The sequence below is a fragment of the Corvus kubaryi genome, unplaced genomic scaffold (assembly GCF_017639235.1).
Source record: "Corvus kubaryi isolate FWS band 111438036 unplaced genomic scaffold, C.kubaryi_AGA036_p1.0 37328, whole genome shotgun sequence".
In the NCBI taxonomy this organism is placed as follows: Eukaryota; Metazoa; Chordata; class Aves; order Passeriformes; family Corvidae; genus Corvus; species Corvus kubaryi.
In genome coordinates, this window is record NW_024581106.1 from 2386877 (window position 1) to 2405965 (window position 19089).

General features: G+C 42.0%; 2 protein-coding genes and 1 long non-coding RNA gene across 10 annotated transcripts in view; 2 read left to right on the forward strand and 1 right to left on the reverse strand.

Moving 5' to 3' along the window:
- The first annotated feature begins 84 nt into the window (after positions 1–84).
- On the forward strand, positions 85–7669 carry COMMD6 (COMM domain containing 6). Of its 2 annotated transcripts, XM_042029670.1 has the most exons (7): positions 85–140; positions 342–400; positions 956–1021; positions 1191–1267; positions 2519–2687; positions 3792–3944; positions 4961–7669. In XM_042029670.1, exons 1-7 carry the CDS (start codon positions 92–94, stop codon positions 5009–5011), a joined length of 624 nt encoding a protein of 207 aa, XP_041885604.1. In that variant the 5' UTR covers positions 85–91; the 3' UTR covers positions 5012–7669. The 2 variants fall into 2 exon arrangements, with proteins under 2 accessions (XP_041885604.1, XP_041885602.1); XM_042029668.1 differs by lacking the exon at positions 85–140 and having other exon boundaries at positions 213–400.
- The window catches only part of TBC1D4 (TBC1 domain family member 4), a 109029-nt gene continuing 94953 nt past the window's right edge, over positions 5014–19089 (forward strand). For 2 of the 7 annotated variants that reach the window (XM_042029657.1, XM_042029659.1), the window contains exon 1: positions 17024–17680. In XM_042029657.1, coding sequence (XP_041885591.1) covers positions 17210–17680 — 471 coding nt within the window. In that variant the 5' untranslated portion in view covers positions 17024–17209. Of the gene's footprint in view, positions 5101–7829; positions 13312–16682; positions 17002–17023; positions 17681–19089 lie in introns of those variants that run through there. The other 5 variants (XM_042029663.1, XM_042029662.1, XM_042029665.1 and 2 more) reach the window with 5 other exon arrangements.
- LOC121665452 lies at positions 5744–17308 on the reverse strand. The gene is made up of 2 exons (XR_006016360.1): positions 17246–17308; positions 5744–16713 (listed from the first exon to the last, which is right to left on the reverse strand). It is a non-coding gene; the product is annotated as an uncharacterized LOC121665452 (long non-coding RNA).

Sequence of the window (19089 nt, forward strand, 5' to 3'; positions counted from 1 at the left end):
CTGCCGCTGCCTCGCTCTAGGGGCGCTCGGAGCCAATCAGCGCGGCGAGCGCTGTGTGGCGGAAGCTGGGCCTCGGCGGGCGCGCGGCGCCATGGCCGCCGGCTCCGCGGGGGCGCTCGCGCGGGCGCTGGGGGCGCTGGGTGAGAGCGGGGGGGACCTGGGGTGAGGGAGTGGGGGGGGCTCGGGCAGCCGGGGGCTTCTTCTAGGTACATACAGGTTAAAGTTAGCTGCATTAAGTGAGGGTAAATGCATGCATGATGGCCTAGGCATTTCTCAGAGAAAGATTAGATTTATTACTGTAATATTTCAGGTGTTTTCTTCTTATCGCTACTGTTTTTCAGATGGTGGTGGTGCAGCAGATAAGATTCGTTTAATACCTCAAGACTTTTTTGCAGAGCTGGTAAGTAGAGCGATAAATGGGATGGGAAAGGGCTTCTGGCATCTAGGAACCCTTTTTATTTAAGCTCTTCTGGATTTCGTGTGTTGCAAAGGGAGCCTTATGTATGTTGTAGCTTGAATTGACTCATAAAATAGAGGAGTCGTGCTAAGAGCAATGGGTTTGCTTTAAATTTGTTTTTATCACAGAAGACTTATAACAATCTATTTTTGTCTATCATCTAAATGATATATCAAGGTAACTTGTCTAAAAAACTTTTGGCTTGTTTACTGTAGTGTGCACTTGAACAGTTAATACGAAACTGGTATGTTAATTAGCACTAGTGATGTAGAAACTAAAGTCTTGATGTGCTTCATTTTTTTTTCTTGTATTTGATGGAATTTTAAAATCAGTCACTTCAATTACTTCATTCTTTACTCTGCACTCTTCACTCTTTTTGTCCATTTTTGTATTAATAGTTTTCTTTTTTGTTTTGTAGTCTCCCAAGTATTCAAATTGTCTTTGTCTCGTGTATTAAAATATGCATTAAGAATGTCTTCAAACATGTCTTCTTCACAGTGTGAACAAATAATTCAACATCTGAACCATAAGATCCCAGGTGTAAATACAGCTGAATTGTGTCAGGTAAGTTGGCACACCAGCACTTGTAAGCAAGTATAGTAGCTGTATCTGCTGTTAAGGATAGAATTCCCAAGTGGATGTGGGGTTTCTTGTGTGTATGTGTATATATACAAAGATGCTTTTACTTATGCGTAATTTATTATTTGTAATTGTTTGAATATTCTGTTTCTAGAGAATTCAGACATCGGGGGTTGAGATTAATATTGGTGACCTGGCAAAAATAGCTAACATTCTTTCATTTCTATTTAGGTAAGCACAAAATAATTTACTTTGCACCATGTCTTTTTTCCTTCCATCACAACTTAAGGGTGGTATTGAAGTTATATTAAATGTAGGTATAAAATGAACTGATTTGGGAAAAGGGCAAAAGTTTGTAAATCTCACTACACAAAAAAGAACTCCTTGGCTTAGTTTGTGTCATTAAAAAGTGTAGTTACTTAATATGTAGTATCACTTTTTATAGTAAAAAAAAAAAAAAAGAGAGGAAGTTGTTCCAAGATGCTGTCTGCAAACTCTAGAACTAGTGGCAAAGTAGAGGAAGTTAAGCTCACTTTTAAATCCAAGTTAGCTGGGCCTTTGCCTGGAAAAAGTGTGTTTTAAAAACTTCTTGTGTCTTGGAGATTAGAAATCAGCATTTGTGCCTTTTTGAGGGATACAGAGCCGATAATACTGCATTGTACCATGAGCTGAGTATTTAGGTAGTATTTTTAGTTGATAAATTTATATTTTTAGAAAGATAAAATTTTCAAGGTCTTGCTTGTTCTTTTAATATCCAGTATCTAAACATTTTATGTAGCATTAATACAACTGAGGAAAATATACCAGTAGAAATTTAAAATACTACTTTTCCATCTATAAAATAGAATGCCTGAACTTATATTTGACCGTGCTACCTGGAGGACTAACTCACTTTCTCTTGTATTAATGCCTCTTTAAGAGGAATGAACCTGCATGAACAAACAGAGTAGGATTTTTTTGTTTACTTGTTTCTGTAGAGGAAATCAAGTCCTTTAGACTTGCTGCCTTTTCAGTTGAAGGGTTTATGGCATCATTTGACTCCTGTTAGTACCCATTATACCGTGACCTAGAAGTCCTTACTTTTGGTGATACTTAAACTCCACCTGCTGAATATTTAATTAAATTACCTTGTTTCTAAAGCAGTAATGCTCTTTAACTGCTCTACGCACCCATGCCTCAGTGACTTGTGCCTTCCAGTTGCTACAGCACTTGGAGGCTGTGATTAATTTTGGTTTGATGTTGTGCAAGCCCAGCAAATCTAGGTCTCTGCATATTAAGACGTATTAAAGTCATGTTGTTTTTTGCACATGGATACAAAAGATCAGTAATGTTCTGGAAAAAAGGTGATCATGGGCTGCTGCATTATTTTAAAGTACACTTAAGGTAGAAATAAAAACTGGCTCTTCGGGGTAAAGTGAGAAATGGTATTAAATTTGTGGAGAATGAAATTGATGCAGTGATCTCTGGATGTATCTATTATAGCACAGCAGCCAGAAACAATCTCTGTACTGACGAACTCATCACCGCCTTGGGCAGTGCTGGCAGCACGCTGCCAAAACATGCAGTTCAAGTTATTCGTCACGTGTGGAATGAGCAGGGCAAAGCCATTGCTGTGTCAGAGGATGCAAGAAGTATGGCCACAGTGGGGCAGGTAACTGAATGACAAAGTGCAGCTGAGTAAATGATGAACATTTCAGAAATGTCGGTGTCTCACTGTGTGTCTTGTGTTGTCAGGCAGGCAGTGGTATTTTGACTGCTGAAAGCTTTCCTCCCTGTGTGTGCATGTACGTGTTGCCAAAAATCTATCCAGATAAAGCAGCATATACAATAAAGGTTGTCTGCCTGCTGAACAGTTTTCTAATATTACTGTTTGGATGATAAATTCACATTTCATACCTTTTTTAAAAATTCATGCTTTGTAGTACTCTTAGGGAAGATGAATGGCAGTCAGTCTGGCAGACTATTGTATTGGCTCATTATGTAAATCTGTTTTAAGTGTAAATGGTTTAAAGTTGATAACACCAGCACTTGATTGCTTATTCTTTGTCTCCCTTAAATGTAAACATTATTTTTAAAGATACTTTCTGTCAATTTTCAGCATTCCCTTTTTGCTTGGAAAATTAGCAGTCTGTTTACATTTTAAGATTTTTTTTTTCTGACAACAGTTTAAAAGAGTATACAATTACGAAAAGAGAATCTTTTTCTGAGTTGTGACAGCTTCTAAAGGCCCTTCTTCACAAAAGGTTAAAAATTGTAACTTACTTGTCTGAAATGTATCTGCTATGTATACTTTGGTTTATCTAAAATGCAGTTATGAAATGCCATGAATTTTGTCTGTCATTGCTATTATAAATTATTTGGTTTAGACTTAGAAACTTTGGTTTTGATTTAGAAGCTTCTGAAAAAAAGAAAACATGACAAAAAACCCCCATGCATGATATACAAGCTGGGTGAACTCTGTGGCTTAAGCTTCTCTTACTTAGAATTTTAAAGAGTGTACTTGACTATCGATTGTACCTGAATAAGGAAAACAGATAAAGTGAAATAACTTGCTAAATTACTTCTTTGTTCACCATTAAGGAGAAGGGCAGATGATTCATATTCACAATAATACCTGAATGGTTATGTTTGCTTTCCATTTGGATAAGAACTCCAGGTGTTCTGTATTGTCTGTGAAATATCCCTCCAAGTGAACAGCAGTGGGAGGATAGTTCTCTTTCCTTGATGCGGTTGCCAATGATTTTCATCTCTGTAGTTTGTAGATCTGAAATGGAAACTGGGAGTTGCGATGAGCTCTGACACCTGCAGGTCTCTGAAGTACCCTTATGTCACAGTGACACTAACAGTGGCAGACCCTTCAGGACAAATAACAGACAAATCTTTTGAAATGACGATCCCACAGTTCAAGGTCTGTAGTGAGTGTTACTTGAATGTTACTCAGTCTCTTAAAAACAACAGTGCCATTGTTGTGAGGGTCAGCTGTATACCCTGATGCATACGTTTGTGCTGCTTGTTTACTCATACAGTCATGCAAACATGAAGCATTAAATAACTAAAACACAGAAGCTAAACACTTACTTCATATTATTTAGTTCTACATCACTTACCTGAAAATGTTAATTTAACAGTAATTGATCAGTTCTCTTACAAATAAACTAACAACCAAAGACAACATCTTTCAGAGCTTGCCAGGTATCATTCTGCCATATTAAAAATTTGTAGAATGTTTTTCATCTACGGAACTCTTCCCCAGCCTCAAAATCTAAAACTTGGCTTAAGTCTAACAATTGCTAATGATTAGGAATGGGGATCAGTCTGCTTTGTCACTGCTGACTCTTAATTGCTATGTCTCCATCTATGAATTGATGTAACTTTAATTTTGCATAAATGTGGCCTTTGTATTGTTCCTGTTTAAAGGGTTAGTACATCACCTAGACTATCATACAAACTTAAGTAGATCCTTGGAATTTGATTGGCAAATATTTGAGAAGGATATTCTGAATCCTTGGGTGCTGTGAAATGTATTCATTCCGGTTAAAGCCTATTTAATAATTTGTTGTTCAGCTACTTTAAGAAATGAATGCTACATTTGAGAAGTGTGGATTATTTCAGCTGGGAGTAGAAACATTCATGTGAGAAAGGTGGTTTTTTTTTTAGAATTTTATTTTTTATAGCACGACAGCTACTTTATATTTTTCTTATGTAGCATCTTTTCCTATTAATAGGCATCACCTTTGTAGATTTAATTGTTAATCTGTTCAAATGCCAACTAGCCCACAGAAGGAAAAGCAGAAACTTTTAGGTTCAAGCTGTACATGGAAAGTGAGAAATAGGGACAATGTGTTTTATCTAACACACTAGTTTGAACGTCAGTTCCAGCTTTTCTTCAAGCAACTGAAATTTGTCTCAATTCTTGCTTTTTAGAACTTCTTCAGACAGTTCAAGGAAATGGCATCTGTTCTTGAAACAGTTTGAAGGGAACTTGTATTTACAGTGACATTCTGGAGAAAGACCAAGTAAACTTTCCATCCTGACCAGGGAATAAAGTGCCATTGTTCAGCAAGGTATGTATCCTTGTCTTCTTGACAGGAATTGGTCAGCATCACCCTTGCATTGCTGTGAAGATTTCTTCGCTTTTGATTACTTGAAGCCAACTCTGCAGTGTTTGTGAAAACGTGTCCAGCTTTGCTCGTCCGGTAGACAAAAGATCAGGATGTGTATGGAGAAGCATCTCTGTAGACTTCCTAATACCCAGGAGTAAGAAACTACACACTGAACTCTGTAGTGCAGAAAGACACCTGAAAATGTTGACTGGGAAGATACTGAGAGAAGTGTAAATCCCATGTTAATATTTTTGTCTGTAAAATTGGGATGGGCTTGGACTCAACAGTAGTACTACATATAAGGAGAATATGAAGTTACGTGTAACAAGCATACAGCTACTCTTGAACAATAGCATTGTCAGGTAGTTGGTTGCAGCTATTTGCAGATCTGGCTTCCAGTCTTTTAATTAACTGGAGAATGTACTTGTCCTAACAGCTTGTTTATTTCAAATATTTATTTCCCACCACCTAGGCTTATAAAGACTGAATTAATCCATTAAGTTTTTCCAGAGACCCAAAATTCTCTCAAATGATGCCCAGGGGCTAATTTTATGTAAAGCTAGAAAGGCAAATTTAATTCAAAAGTATTTTAGTGTGCTTCTGCTTTTTCATTTCATCATTTCAAGCATTCTGCTTGATGTTTTGGTCAGCAGTGTTCTTTCTAATTAAATTAGAATATTGATGCAGTTGCCTCACTTCACCTTCTGAACTAGAAAAGTCAAGAGGAAACTTGAAAATTCAGGCTGGAGAGGTAGACAAACACATCAGAGAAAGGACCACACTAAAAGACTTCTTTGGATGTTGCATTGTAACAGGCAACCACTGGACTGTGCTCTGCACACTTGCCCTAAGAAGGTGTCCTAACCAACAAAATTTTGACTTTCATGTTGAACTATGGGGGCATTGCTAAAAGGGAATGATAAATCCAATGTGCTTGTGTGTGCTCTTCTTAGATTTTTTTCCTTGAATTTTCCATAGAGCAAAACACACACTGCAAATATTGTGGGATGTAATAAAAGCAGTACTGTTGCATCTCCACCACCAGATGTGCTGGTGGTGTAGTAGAACAAGTAAATCTGAAGAGAGATAATTCACACTGATAAGCAGATTGAAGTTTATGCTTCAACTTCGGGCTGGTAGAGACTGAGTACCAGCTTTGCTGGGACAGGTCCTCAAATTATTTCAGGCCCACTTAAGATGTGAACATCTACTCTACCTTTCTAACTCAAATCTTTTAACTTTTTAAAAAGCTGGCTCAAAGTCATTGATACAGGTTATGCCTGCCTTTTTGCACTATGAAAATAAACTGCAGCACATTGTGCATGCTGCATATGCTACAATCCTTTCAGGAATGCCCCTATTTCAGGCATTATGCATGATGCATAAAAATAGTACTTCGAATTGATTAGAAACCCAAAAAAGTGAAACAGCGTTGGCTTTGACAAAAGTTTTCGGCCATGGCCCTGGATCTGGATGATGCTTCCCTTATGCTGGTTGAAGTCTGAGGTGTTTGCTTTGTGGCTGGGGAGAGCAGATTGGTCTTTTCTGGGACCCTCCCAGTGGAGTGTCACAAAATGCTCTTGGTAGCAGACTTCTGATTTGCCTCTTCCCTTGTCTGTCTGCAAGGGCTCAGGACTGAACATAGAGCAAACAAATGTGTATGGTAAAGTGATGTGAGCAGCTGATTTTTTTGTTGTTGTTTTTTAATTGGCAGAAGTTGAAGTGTAAGGCTCCTATAACTGGAAAACGTTGTCATGCTTTGGCCTAGTGAATTAATTGTTTTACATCAGTGCAAGAATTCCAGAAAAGAAAAAGTTTTTTTTATTTTAGTAAAGCTGGAGGCTTACAAATAACTTCCTATGTGTTCTAATGCACATAAATTCTTCATATATCTGGAAATAACTTGTGCCTTCATTGGAACTGCATGGAAAGGAAGATTTAATTAATCATGTCTTAACAATTCAGTAGATGTTGGAAGGTAATGAGGAAACTTCCAATTACCATTTTTGCTTGCTCCATCAGCAAGAGGAGAAAGTTGTCAGCCTTTGTAAAGACTTTTATTTTGTCAAGTCAGATATTCTAGAAGTATTGATGAATATTTTTTTTAAATGTCCCTGAACTCCAGCATGTAATTCTGCCTGGAAGATGCTTGGACATGTATGCTATACCAATTTACTGTCTTGGAGATTTTCAGAGGAGTTATGATGTAAAGTTGGCTATGTACTCAAACTTTTGAAATGTGTTCTGATCACTATCAGCAGGAATTCCTCTACTGAGTAATGGAAGAATTAAGTACTTCATTAAAAGGAAACCAAACTAAAAACTTAACAGTTTTCAGGGTAGCAATACTAATATGTCCAAACAAGCTGGTGATTTGTTTGTCTATATGTGTAGAAACCAGATCTTTTCAAAGAGAATCAGGAGTCCTTGTGTGTTCCTAATTCTAATTGTTGATTAATAGAAATTGTATAACATGAATATTTTTGTAAGTCCACAGACAGTCATTAAACATGTAGGTAACAAAGACAAAGCTGGTCTGTGTTTTATTTTAAGCCTACTGCATGGAAGTGTGTCTTGTAAATACTGCAGTGAGTAAAGTTCAGGACTAGACAATGACTAAATTTCTTTCCTTATTAAATTAGGATGTAGTTCAGACATATGCAGTCTTTCTCTGTGATGGGGTACCAAGGAATTAATGGGTAACTGCAGGTTGCACGGACTCTTCTTATCAATTACTTAAAGCTAGACAAGATGTTGTATTGAACCAGGAAAAGACAGAGGACATATGAGATTAATGTAATTTCCTGCAAAATTTCATTAATTTTCTTAGCAGTATTCAGGAGACAAGTAAACATTTTATTTTTTTCAACATTTGCCTAGAACAGAGCAGAGGAAGGAAGGGGGGGTGGGATCTTGCACCGTCAGCAAATCCAGGGGAGGGAATAATGAAGGAATGTCCTAGCCATGACTGTTGTATTCATCACATGACTTCATTACTTTTTTTTTTCCCATAAATTTCAAACACACCAGCCCACTTGCTGAAAGCTGTTTTGTAGAAAGCTCCATAGAAGGAGTGCACAAATGGCTGGAGCATGTCTGTGCACTAGTGTTTTATATGTTTAGCTTCTGCACACTTTGGCCAAGTAAAAGCATGTCTCTGTTGTTGCTTCCATAAAATTGTACTGCCTTTCTTTAACCACATCTTGAAGGTATGTGACCTTCTTGTTCATCATGAGCCCACCCCCTTTATTTTTCACCTTTTTAAGCCTTTGTGCTCCATTTGAACACTTGAAGACACATTGCCTTGGACCAATTAAAAACAAAGGCAAAGAGGTGATAAATTGAGGGAAGAATGTTTCTTTTTCCTGTTTGCCCTGTTTGAATGTTTTATTACCCTCTTGTCTGTAGGTATAATGAGAGGGTAATTTCCACTCCTTTGCAGAGGCATGCAGGGTGGTTCTGTTAAGACCTTGCAGGTACTAAAAAACCACAAAAACGTGTCTTGAGTCATTTGATCTACCTGCAGAAAAAAAAATGCCACATCTCTGAAGAACCTCTACTACTGGCCGGGGGCTATGGGGGGAAGCACTTGAAACTGAGCAGCCTCTATCCTGTCCAAGACTCTGGTTGATCATGGTAGGGCTCCTTTCCCAGACGGACTTTTAGTACAGTTACATACCCATTGGCTGGGCTGATAACTTGCTGGGCATTCGCTTCATTAGGAAGCTGGATTGGTGCAGGTCAGTACCTGACCTGAGTGCCTCAACCTCAGCTTGCATGGCATGCTGTTGCAGTCCTTCCTTCCTGAGGCTCAGCCAGCTCGTAACTGCATTTGCTTGTCACTGTGGAATTTTGGCCAAATGCTTCCTTTGCTTTTGCTTTTATTGTACAGCAGTGTCCATACTCACTCATACAGATCTGCTCTTGGCTCTTTAGCGTATGAGGTGCTGTGGTTTAACCCTGCCTGACAACCAAGCACCACACAGCTGCTCGCTCAGTCCCCTTTTGCAGGACGAGAGGGGGAATTTGAAAAGTGAGAAAACTCATGAGTTGAGATAAAGACAGTTCAATAGGTAAAGCAGAAGCTGCACAGGCAAGCAAAGCAAACCAAGGAATTCATTCCCCACTTCCCAAGGACAGGCAGGTGTTCAGCCGTCCCCAGGGAAGCAGGGCCCCATCCTGTGTAAGGGTTACTTGGGAAGACAAGCACCATCACGCCAACTGTTCTCCCCTTCTACCCCCGACTTTGTATACTGAGCATGATGTCATACGGTGTTGGATATCCCTTGGGTCAGTTGGGATCAGCTGTCCCAACTGTTCCCTCCTAATTACTCATGCACCACCCCCCCTCACTGGTGGGGTGGTGTGAGAAGTGGAAAAGGCCTTGGCTCTGTGAAAGCACTGCTCAGCAACAAAAGAATCATCTCAACTATTATTAACAATGTTTCCAGCACAAATCCAAAACAGCCCTTACTAGCTCCTGTAAAGAAAATGAATTTTTTCCCCAGCCAAAACCAGGACACAAGCACACAAGTCAGAAGGATGATGCTTGGCATTCCTCATACCCAGTCCTGGGTGCTTCCTGCTTCTTGTTTCCAAGGCTTTTCTGAGAGAAGTTGGAGAAATGACCTGGCATTTAGCTGAGTTACTGGGATATGTCTCTTAATTATGTGTGACTTTGTGTCATTGAGCAAGTAAGGAAGCTGAGATCGCTGATCTTCTCTATGAAGGAAGGCTAATTTTAGTACTTTTGGGTTTTCTCTTCCCTAAACTTCATTTACCTGCAATGGCTAATTACAAAGCTTCCCTACTTTGAGAACACTTTCTGTTTGATATGTTTAAGTGCTGTAGCTTCCAAATACTCCGTCAGTGTTTACATTACAAATATTGTTACATTTATATAAATTGGAAGTTTTAATGTCAGTTTTTTTACTTCACATAATGAGCTTTGGAAAAATAAGGAAATTCTATTATTTCATACAATACATCTCTGTGCTAGATAATAATTCTAGAGGACTTTGTCCCAGCATCGGTCACCAGGTGGCACTGCTGCATACAGTCTTGCCTCACAGCAATCGTTTGACAGCATGTCTATGGGATAAGGACCTCTGTAGCTTGGATCTGGAACTGTACGAATTCATGTCACCGTAACTTCCATCCCACTTCTAACATTGTAGGGAAACAATCTAATTTCCCTTTTAATTATTATCAAGATGAGCACAAAGATTTCCAGTTACATAAACAACATTCAGCATTTTAATGGTAACAATACATACCTTATATTGCATATTTGCAGCAGTTTAAATCAGTAACTTAATTATACTGACATTCCTGCATTATGACTTTCTCTTTAAATAGTATATTGCATTTGGGGCCTATTCTCATTTTACTCTTCCCAGTTTATACATCTCTCAGGGAGATTTTTCTAGATCTGTATCTTGATCATAGAAAAAGCATATGCATTTCTCTATCCAAGGTTTTCATGCTGTTTGACCACTCTAAAATCCTTCTTCCATATTCTGTTATGCAGCCTAGTTATCAGTGTCTTTATGCCACATTTAGGAGTATGCTTCTCAGCCACTGAAAGTGGCCTGGGAGCTTAATGCCCCTGTTAATTACCTCTGAATCTGAAAAGTCATGTTCAGATGTTCTTGGTGTTACTGAAGCTGAAAATAATTTTTCTGTTTCCCATGAATGTCATTGCTGCTGAGTCTTTGGCAGTTTACAGGTGTTTGTAAAAAAATATTCATCTGAGAGCTTGCCCAAATTAAAGCAAGACAGGCTTCCTTCCCAGTGATGCTTCTGAACAGGGAAGTCCAGGATGCTGCAACCAGACATGAAGCTTGAGAATGGTACTCAAGTTTACATTTAAAATGAGGAATGCAGTCGCGTGTCTGGCATGAATCACTGGTGTGCTGTGCCACACTGCTTCTCGCAGTTGGGAATGTGGGGAGAGATGAGAGATGCTCAGCAGTCAACAGAGTCAAGACAACAGATGTCGATTTACCTAGGAGAGAGTCAAGGACGATGAGAAAGAGGATTAAGGGATTCCCATCTGTTCTTTTTTTATGTTAGCAGATACACTGGCACCATTCTTGGTATTGTGTTGGGCCTACCAGTGCCCCGTTGTTCATGCTAAGCTGTACCTTCTTTTACCACACATACAGTACGAAGTGGAGAAGCTACAATAACACTTTAATAGTGGTACACTTGAAGTCATAATGGAATTTGCATTTTCCTCTCGAGGAGACATAATTTGTGCCCTTTGAAGTACTCTTGCCATCCAAAGCAACTCTCTTCCATGTGATTTCTGCACTCTACTCAAGATTTGCTAACCTTTCTAGCCTGTGGTTCATCCTTTGTGTTCATCATAATATATTTGTGAAAAAATATCAATATGGTCCTTTTAGCTTTGGCAATGACAAGGAATTCTCTTAGTTTCCATTGCTAGAGAGTTGGAGCAGACCAGGATCCCTTCCAAATCCCAAATGAGGTAGATGTAGTAGGCACTGTTACGGAGAGAAGTAGACTGCAGCAGTCACAGTACTTCATCTCTTCCTCCTCATTTTTTTCTCTTATTTGTATGTAACTGCTACTGCAGTGGCTGGGGAATAGTAGAGAAGTAAATGGCTCCTTTTTATAAAAGCAGAAATAATTGGGAAGTTCTTGCTGCAGAAGTTGCTCTACCTCCTGCAGTAACTAACTTTGCAGCTGATCTGAGCTGCTGACAGCCACCAAACTCTGTATTACCTCAACAACAGGGATTGTAGTAAGATGATGTGACACACTTCTGGGGGGCAGGGGCCTTATTAAACAAAACAAAACAAAAACCCCAACAAATTTCAAATGTTTCCACATGGAAAGATTCTATGATCACACAGGACTCCAGATTAAAACTTAGTTTTAAAGAAAATGCATTGTGGTTCTTCACTGCATTCAAAGTCTTTTGTCCTGGAAAGTTTCACGGGATGACTGTGATATGAAAAAATGACTTAAGTAAGAATCTTTCCACAATCAAATTTCTCTTTGAAGAGGAAATAAAATAATTTAATGCATTGTCTCTCTTAATCGGTGCTGCATTTAATGGAATAACAATAACACAGACATAAAATGTGGCAGGTTGCTTTAAGTTCTAGAGATGTTTATGAAATTTCTAGATAGGAATTATTCTCTTACGAACTTTGCTCATTCCAGTTCCCCTAAATCTGTTTTGGAGTGGGTCTTATTGGCAGAACAAATTCTAATCTGTCATTTTGATCAAAAAAGATTAGTGTGACTTACGAAAAAAACACCAACACCAACCCGCCTTTTATCAGATTAATTTTTCATCATTTTTATTGTTTACAAACTGCAGCAATTGTCCCCTGCTATTGACATATCTCTACAAGACCCATATGTCTTATTCAAAACTTTGGCATTGCATTTTTATCTATTGTAATCTTTATACATCCTGCCAAATACACAATTTTCGTTATTTCTAGTGAGGTTTTTTATGTACTTTAAAAGAGGAGGCACCAGAGTTTCTTTAGCAGCTCAAGCTTAAAGCCCTGGTAATAGGTCCAGTCTACTGAACTTTCTAGTACTTCAATTATATTTCCAGAAGTTATTTCATTACAGTCTTCAAATAAGCCCCAGTAGTTGAAATTAATTAAATGGTTTTAAAAGTAAAAATGCCTATATCTCAGATCTTACAAAAAGGTGATCTTAAAGTAAAATAAAATATGACTAGTTTAAACTAATGCAAATATGGAAATGGACCGGACCTTGAATTCCCAGACAGCTAAGTGAGATCATTCTTAGAAAAGCAATTGAATCAGAAGCAATTTCAGCTTCAGGGCATATTACTGAAATAATAGTCGAAGGTGACTGAAGTTATGCATAAATTATGGGATTGTAAAGTCAAGCCTACAGCTTCTCTAATAACTTGATATTTTTTTTGCAACTAAAATTGTGGCTAGAAAGCTTAAGGGGATGGATAATTACTAGCAATTAACAGTCTGATCATGTGAGATGCTGAGGTCTCTCCGCTGCTTAAGAAGTTACTGAGAGCTGTGGTTGCTTACCATTTTGCAGGTCTAAATCCTTTAACACTGAGTATGAACTGAAGATCCAGATATGATATCTGAAATGGCTGCTGTGGTGCCATGTGCAGAAACAGCATATATTATCAAGGTATGGTCTTACAGAACTAAACATACGTCCTCTAATAAACAGAAAGAAAATACATTCTCTGTTTTATTTGGAAAAATAACCCCTACATGTAATACTCCATTGACAAGCATATCAAATCCAAAATGTTCAGGAGGCACTTACATTTAATTAACTTTATCTGTGTTTGGTCACTTCAATAATATGCCGTAATTTAAGAGGTTTTACATCTAAAGTCTATGTTTGGAACAAAAGCCAATGGCAGGTTATCAGCAATCCAAAAAAGTCTGATTAGGTCTGTGGTTGGTTTCACTTGACAAACTAAGCATGCACTTGCAGCACATGCTATGGCCACTATTGCCCATAGTACTTTTATGTACTTCAGATCTTCCAGTACAGTGTTGCCTTTGGATTTTACAGTTTGTTTCAAGAAGCGTGGTCAATGCTAACGCTAATGATAATAATAAAAAAGGAATTGTTAAAAAATTGTGGCTTTTCACCAGAGACTTTGTCTGTCATGTCTCTGGCATGGGTGCTGCGTTTACACTTCTGTTTGGGATGATCTGGAGAGAAACAGTTTTTTCATCAAGAACAGACATATTTTCAAAGCTCTGTGGATTATTATATTTTCAAAGGGCTGTGGAAAGTTGCTTTTTTCTCTGTCCCAAAGTTTTTGATTCCCATGAACTGAGCTATAAGGATTATATATTTTATGCTAATTCCTAACTACATTTTGTAAAGAATTAGAGAAAGATATTTTTTCATTATCATTATAGTTTAAACACTAGAAATTACATGAGAGTCATGTCAGATGTCATGGGCAAAGGAATACTATGCTCAATATGAGAGAAATTGGAATTTTAAACTTAGAGGTGCATGAAATCTTACAACTGAAAAGAAATGAGAAAAGGGGAAAAGGGGACCAACTTCAAGAAGAAAAGTTATACAACAAAAGGACTGACTTCCTACTGAAACACTCTTAATGAGAAGGGGGGATATAAAGTGTTAGGCAATTAAAGGATAAGAAATGATGAAGTAGATGGATAAAAGTAATGGACAGCTAAAAGGGATTACTATGAAGAATCAATTCATAGAGATGTAAGCTGAAGCAATAAGAAAGCACGAAAACTTTGGATTAACATCTGAGAATTTGATTTTGAAGGTAGTTAAAATATTAGTGGTAGCATTTATATAAATTAATTTCATCTTCTAAGGGATTTGAATAAAGAATTCAGTAATAAAAATAAATTAAGTCAAAATAACCAGATCTCATATCATATTAAGCAAATTACCCAACAGAAAGAAGAAACAAATAGCTTTACAAAACAGGTACAATGGTGACAACTGAAGAATTTCACATTCATTTTTCAAATTTTAGAACTTAAGTTCTACCTGGTAATTTGCAATAATTGAAGTACATCCTTAATCAGCTGAAAACAGCTCTGTAACATCTTCAAGTGAAGACTTCTTGTTGCATTTGTATGATGCAAGAACATCAAGGCATCTGTAATTGCTTAAAAGATTTTTTTTTGCTATTTTAATGTGTTTGCATGACTGTCTTCAAGTTTTCTGATTGTTATTAATTATTTGTATTGCCATAGCACCTAAAAGTCTAGGTGGCTGTCCACAAACTGGTTTTGGTAGGTCATATACAAACATAAAACAAAAGGGATCTAGTAGTCCCAGAGATGGTGTTGGTAAGCAGCCGCAGCTATTCAGTATGTTGCAGCCTCGCCCTTAGGCTTCATTGGAGCAATGCTTCATTGGAGCCATTTAATGATGATCCCATCTGAAACCATTGCAAAAGAAAGTATGCAGGGGTTTTACCGCTGCTCTAGTGCAAGCCCAGTGTTTAGTTCACTTCCCAGGTAGGTTAAATTGGTCTTTGCACTCAAGTGACTGAATTGCAGCTTCACGTTCTAGATGAATTGCCTCACCAAGCATCCCCAAAAAGGCCGAGTAGTGTTGCCGCCCTCTTCACCCCCGAGCAGTCATTCCTGCTCCCTTTGTGCCAACAGCGCTCTCTATAAGTGCTGTCACTTAAATTAGAGGCAGCTCACAGAACTGAACTGGCAGCATTAAACCAGTGCCAGCACTGCCGCCAGGAACCAAATAGCTCCTCTTCCAGGTGCACTGGTAAGAGGCTCACAAATTGTCATTCTGCAATGCTGTTGCACAAAATCTTAAATGCCATTCTCAGCCAAAGGGTTAGTACTAACTGTGCAGAGTGAGGGACAAGAAATTTTTTAGGTTTGTGATCCACAAAATTTGGCCCTTATTTTTCGAATTACCCTGGCTGTAAAATCTACTGTACAGCAATGCAGTTCAGATGATCAAGTGTGTGAAAACAGTCAGTTTGGGAAAGCAATTCCAGTCTGGCTTTAACTTGTACCACTGTAGCACATATTAAAGCTGGTTCATATTCATATGAGCATATTCAGCCTGCATAAGACTTTGTGCATTAGCTCCCCTGTCCTAAGGGACATTGTAGGAGGTCCCTTAAGGCTTGTAGGATGCCATGATAGAATATATATTTGAGGTCTTACCGAGCAACAATATTAAGTTGAAAATTACAACTGATAAACCAGAATGCATAAAGTAGCTGGTTAAACTGGGAAAAAAAGAGCAAAGTTTTTTGTTCAGGAAATGAGCAGAGTGGTTTGTAACAGTATGAAAATACCGCAAATGCGACAGTTTTTGTCAGTTCAGACTACTGTGGGCTGTGACCGGAGTGCTACATGACCCTTCTCTGCACAAATAATCATGCAGTCTCAAATTACACGGAGTAGCTCTTCAGCTCAAGCTACAGATGTTCTATTTGTAGGCAGGGTTAAAACGGTGGCCGTAACAACGTGTACTGGGAGTTACCGCCGCTGCAGCTACGGATTTAAACAGGGGGGCACTCGCTACAACTGGTAATTACCAAAAGGCTACGGATGCTGTATGGCTGGCAAAGCTTTGTCCAGCTACTTTCTCAGGTAGAGGAGACTAGTTACTAACATCTACAGTAGGTGGCGGATTTGTCGTAGACAAGAAATGTTATCGCGATAGCGATGCGGACACCCCCCCCCCCCCCCCCCCCCCCCCCCCCCGTTAAAAGCTCAAGCAGGAAACAGAAGCTTAGGGAAAAAGGAAAATTAAAATCAGCCGTAACGAAACTCTTGACTAGGCAGTGCAGGGGGACGCTGCTGTAGCACGGCCGCGGTACGGCTGGTTCTGCTCGCGGAGGAGAACCAGCCGGGGGAGGGGCGGCCGTGGCAGCGAAGCCGCCGCGGGCGGGGGTGCCCCGGCCGCGGGCTCCTTGCCGGGAGCGTTCTCACCAGCGACTCTCCGACTCGTCAGAATCAAAACCAACTCAGAGAGCGCTTGGGAGCTTCTGCAAACGGGGCGGGGGGGGGGGGGGGGGGCCCGCAGGCCCCCCACCTCCTTCTCTCCGCCCCTCGGCGATCTTCCTCCCCTTGCAGACCTCCTTCCTCCTCTCTCTCCCTGCACGGCCCGCCACGCTGCGAGCCGCAGGCAAAGCCCAGCGCCCGCGGCCGCAGGGAGGCCGGCAGCACTCGGCAGAACGGGGAGCGGAGCGCAGCGCACGTTGTGTTTTCCTTTAGGGCCCGGCCCGGCGGAGCTGTCCCGCCCCTGGGCCGGGGGTGGTCGGGACGCGGAGCCAGCTTGGGGCGTATCCACGCCGCTCCTCCCCGGGGCGTTGAGGAGGAGGAGGTAAAGGAGGAGTGGGGTATCTCGGCCGTCCTTCCCCGGCCCGCAGGCTGACCCGGCGCGGGCAGGCAGGAGGCGGCGCGGCCGTGGGGACGTGCCCGGTGGGATGTGCGGTTAGCGGCGGCCCCGGCCGAGCGCAGGCCCCGCCGGCTGCACCTGGCGCCGGGGGAAGCGGCCGCGGAGAGCCGCGTCCTGCGCCCTGACACCCGCCATGGAGAAGCGAGGGGAGGGCGAGCCGCTCTCCCACCCCCTGGAGCCCGAGCCCGAGCCGCAGCCGGCGCCGCCGGCGGAGAAGCGCTTCAGGCTGTGGTACGTGGGTTCGTCGTGCCTGGACAGGCGGACCACGCTGCCCATGCTGCCCTGGCTGGTGGCCGAGATCCGCCGCCGCAGCCAGCGGCAGGAGCCCGGCGGCGCCCCGGGCAGCGGGGTGCCGGCCCGCGAGGTGCTACTGCTGCTGGGCTGGCCCACGCTGCGCTGCGTGCCCGCCAGCCCCGGCCCCGCCGCCGGCCCCGGCAGCCCCGCGCCCGCCGTCTTCATCTTCGAGCACAAGGCGCAGCACATCGCCCGCTTCATCCACAACAGCCACGACCTCACCTACTTCGCCTACCTGATCAAGGCGCAGCCCGACAACCCCGACTCCCCCATGGCCTGCCACGTCTTCCGGGCCACCGACCCCAACCAGGCGAGTGGGGGCAGGGGGCGGGGGCGCTGCCCGGGATCTCCCCGTTTGGCTCCTCTCCTCGCCGGGCGGGACCCCAGGCACTGCGCTCCGCAGCCGCGGAGGGTCCGATCTGCTCGGGCGGGGCAGGGTGATGCCTGCGGGGCGCTACGGGACCGCAACCCCCGCACGCCCACCCGCGGCGTGGGGGGAGCCCGCCCGGGGCCGGCCGTGCCCACCGGGCTCGTCCCGGTCTGCCTCTCCAGCTCCGGCGGCTGCAGCGCCCTTGGGCTCCGCGGAAAGGGGGGGAGTGGGGGCACAGAGCCCCGCGTGGCCATGGGGTGCCTTGCCAGCCCCTGGCAGGCTGGGGATACCAAGCTCTGCGGAACGCAGTGCAGGGCGAGATGGAGCCCCTTTCTTCCCGGTTCATCCTCCGTGGGGAGGCCTCGCATCCTGCAACAGCTCAATGGCAAGGGCACGGTTTGCTCCACGAGCAGAAAGCAGGATTTGTGTTAAAGCGTCCCAGCAGTGCTGTCAGCGTTGGACAGGGGTCGAATAGTTGAGGATGGTGCTTTGCCTCAGACCCCCGTGGTACAGAAACCATCGTTTGTGACCAGCGGGCCCTGTTGTGCTCACGGGTCACACTGAGGACACCTGGCCGTGCTCAGGCGCATGCAGTAGTGCTACAAACAAGGCTAGGTTTGGGTGGGGACATTTTTGATAAAGTGCCAACTGGAAAAAAAGACCTAACAGTAAGATTATATTTTCCTGACTATCTAGCTGGCTTTGGCTCGCACATCAAATATGCAGCAGACTTCTTTCTCTTCCCTGTTTAGAGTATGTGAGCAATAGTGGGTGGACAAGTGGGTTGGATAATCAATTTAGCACAATGACAGCAAGAAAAAGGCCATTCGATAGCAGTCCTTTGGTTGAGTAAGTTAGAATACCTTCTCAGTTTTCATAAACTGGAGGAAAAACTCTTGCAATTAGAAGATAGCTGACTTACTGCGTGTACTGAACAGCTGCTCGGGTTTCTTTTGTTTGGGTTTTCTTAAGTGAGGTTGGTAGGAAGTATTAAGAAAACTACTGAAAAGTTTTCAGTATATTAACTTTAATTTATGGCAGCATACTGCCAGAGAGAACATGGAGGTGTTTAGGTTGCATTCATAGCTGTGGCTTAAGGACAGGTTTAGGACAGGCAGTGTATCCCAAGTGGAGATAGCTGTGCATAACTTGTTGGCAACTGCTATGGGTTGTGCTCTGCCAGGAGAGCACGAAGCAAGAGCATGGAGGGGATCATATCTGTCAAGGAAGGAGCTTGAATGTCCTTTTAGGAGTTTGGCAGTATGGACTGAGGCAAACTAAGGTTCCTGCTGTTGGCAGAAGATGCTGAATCAAATTTATTTCTGGGGTAGGTCTGTACTGGTACCGTG

Excerpts from the sequence above, each read along its gene's own strand:
- COMMD6 (XM_042029668.1), top strand. The coding sequence starts at position 251 with ATGCATGATGGCCTAGGCATTTCTCAGAGAAAGATTAGATTTATTACT. Across the intron at positions 1,268-2,518 it reads ATTCTTTCATTTCTATTTAG|CACAGCAGCCAGAAACAATC; the intron begins GTAAGCACAAAA and ends TATCTATTATAG. Across the intron at positions 2,688-3,791 it reads GTATGGCCACAGTGGGGCAG|TTTGTAGATCTGAAATGGAA; the intron begins GTAACTGAATGA and ends TCATCTCTGTAG.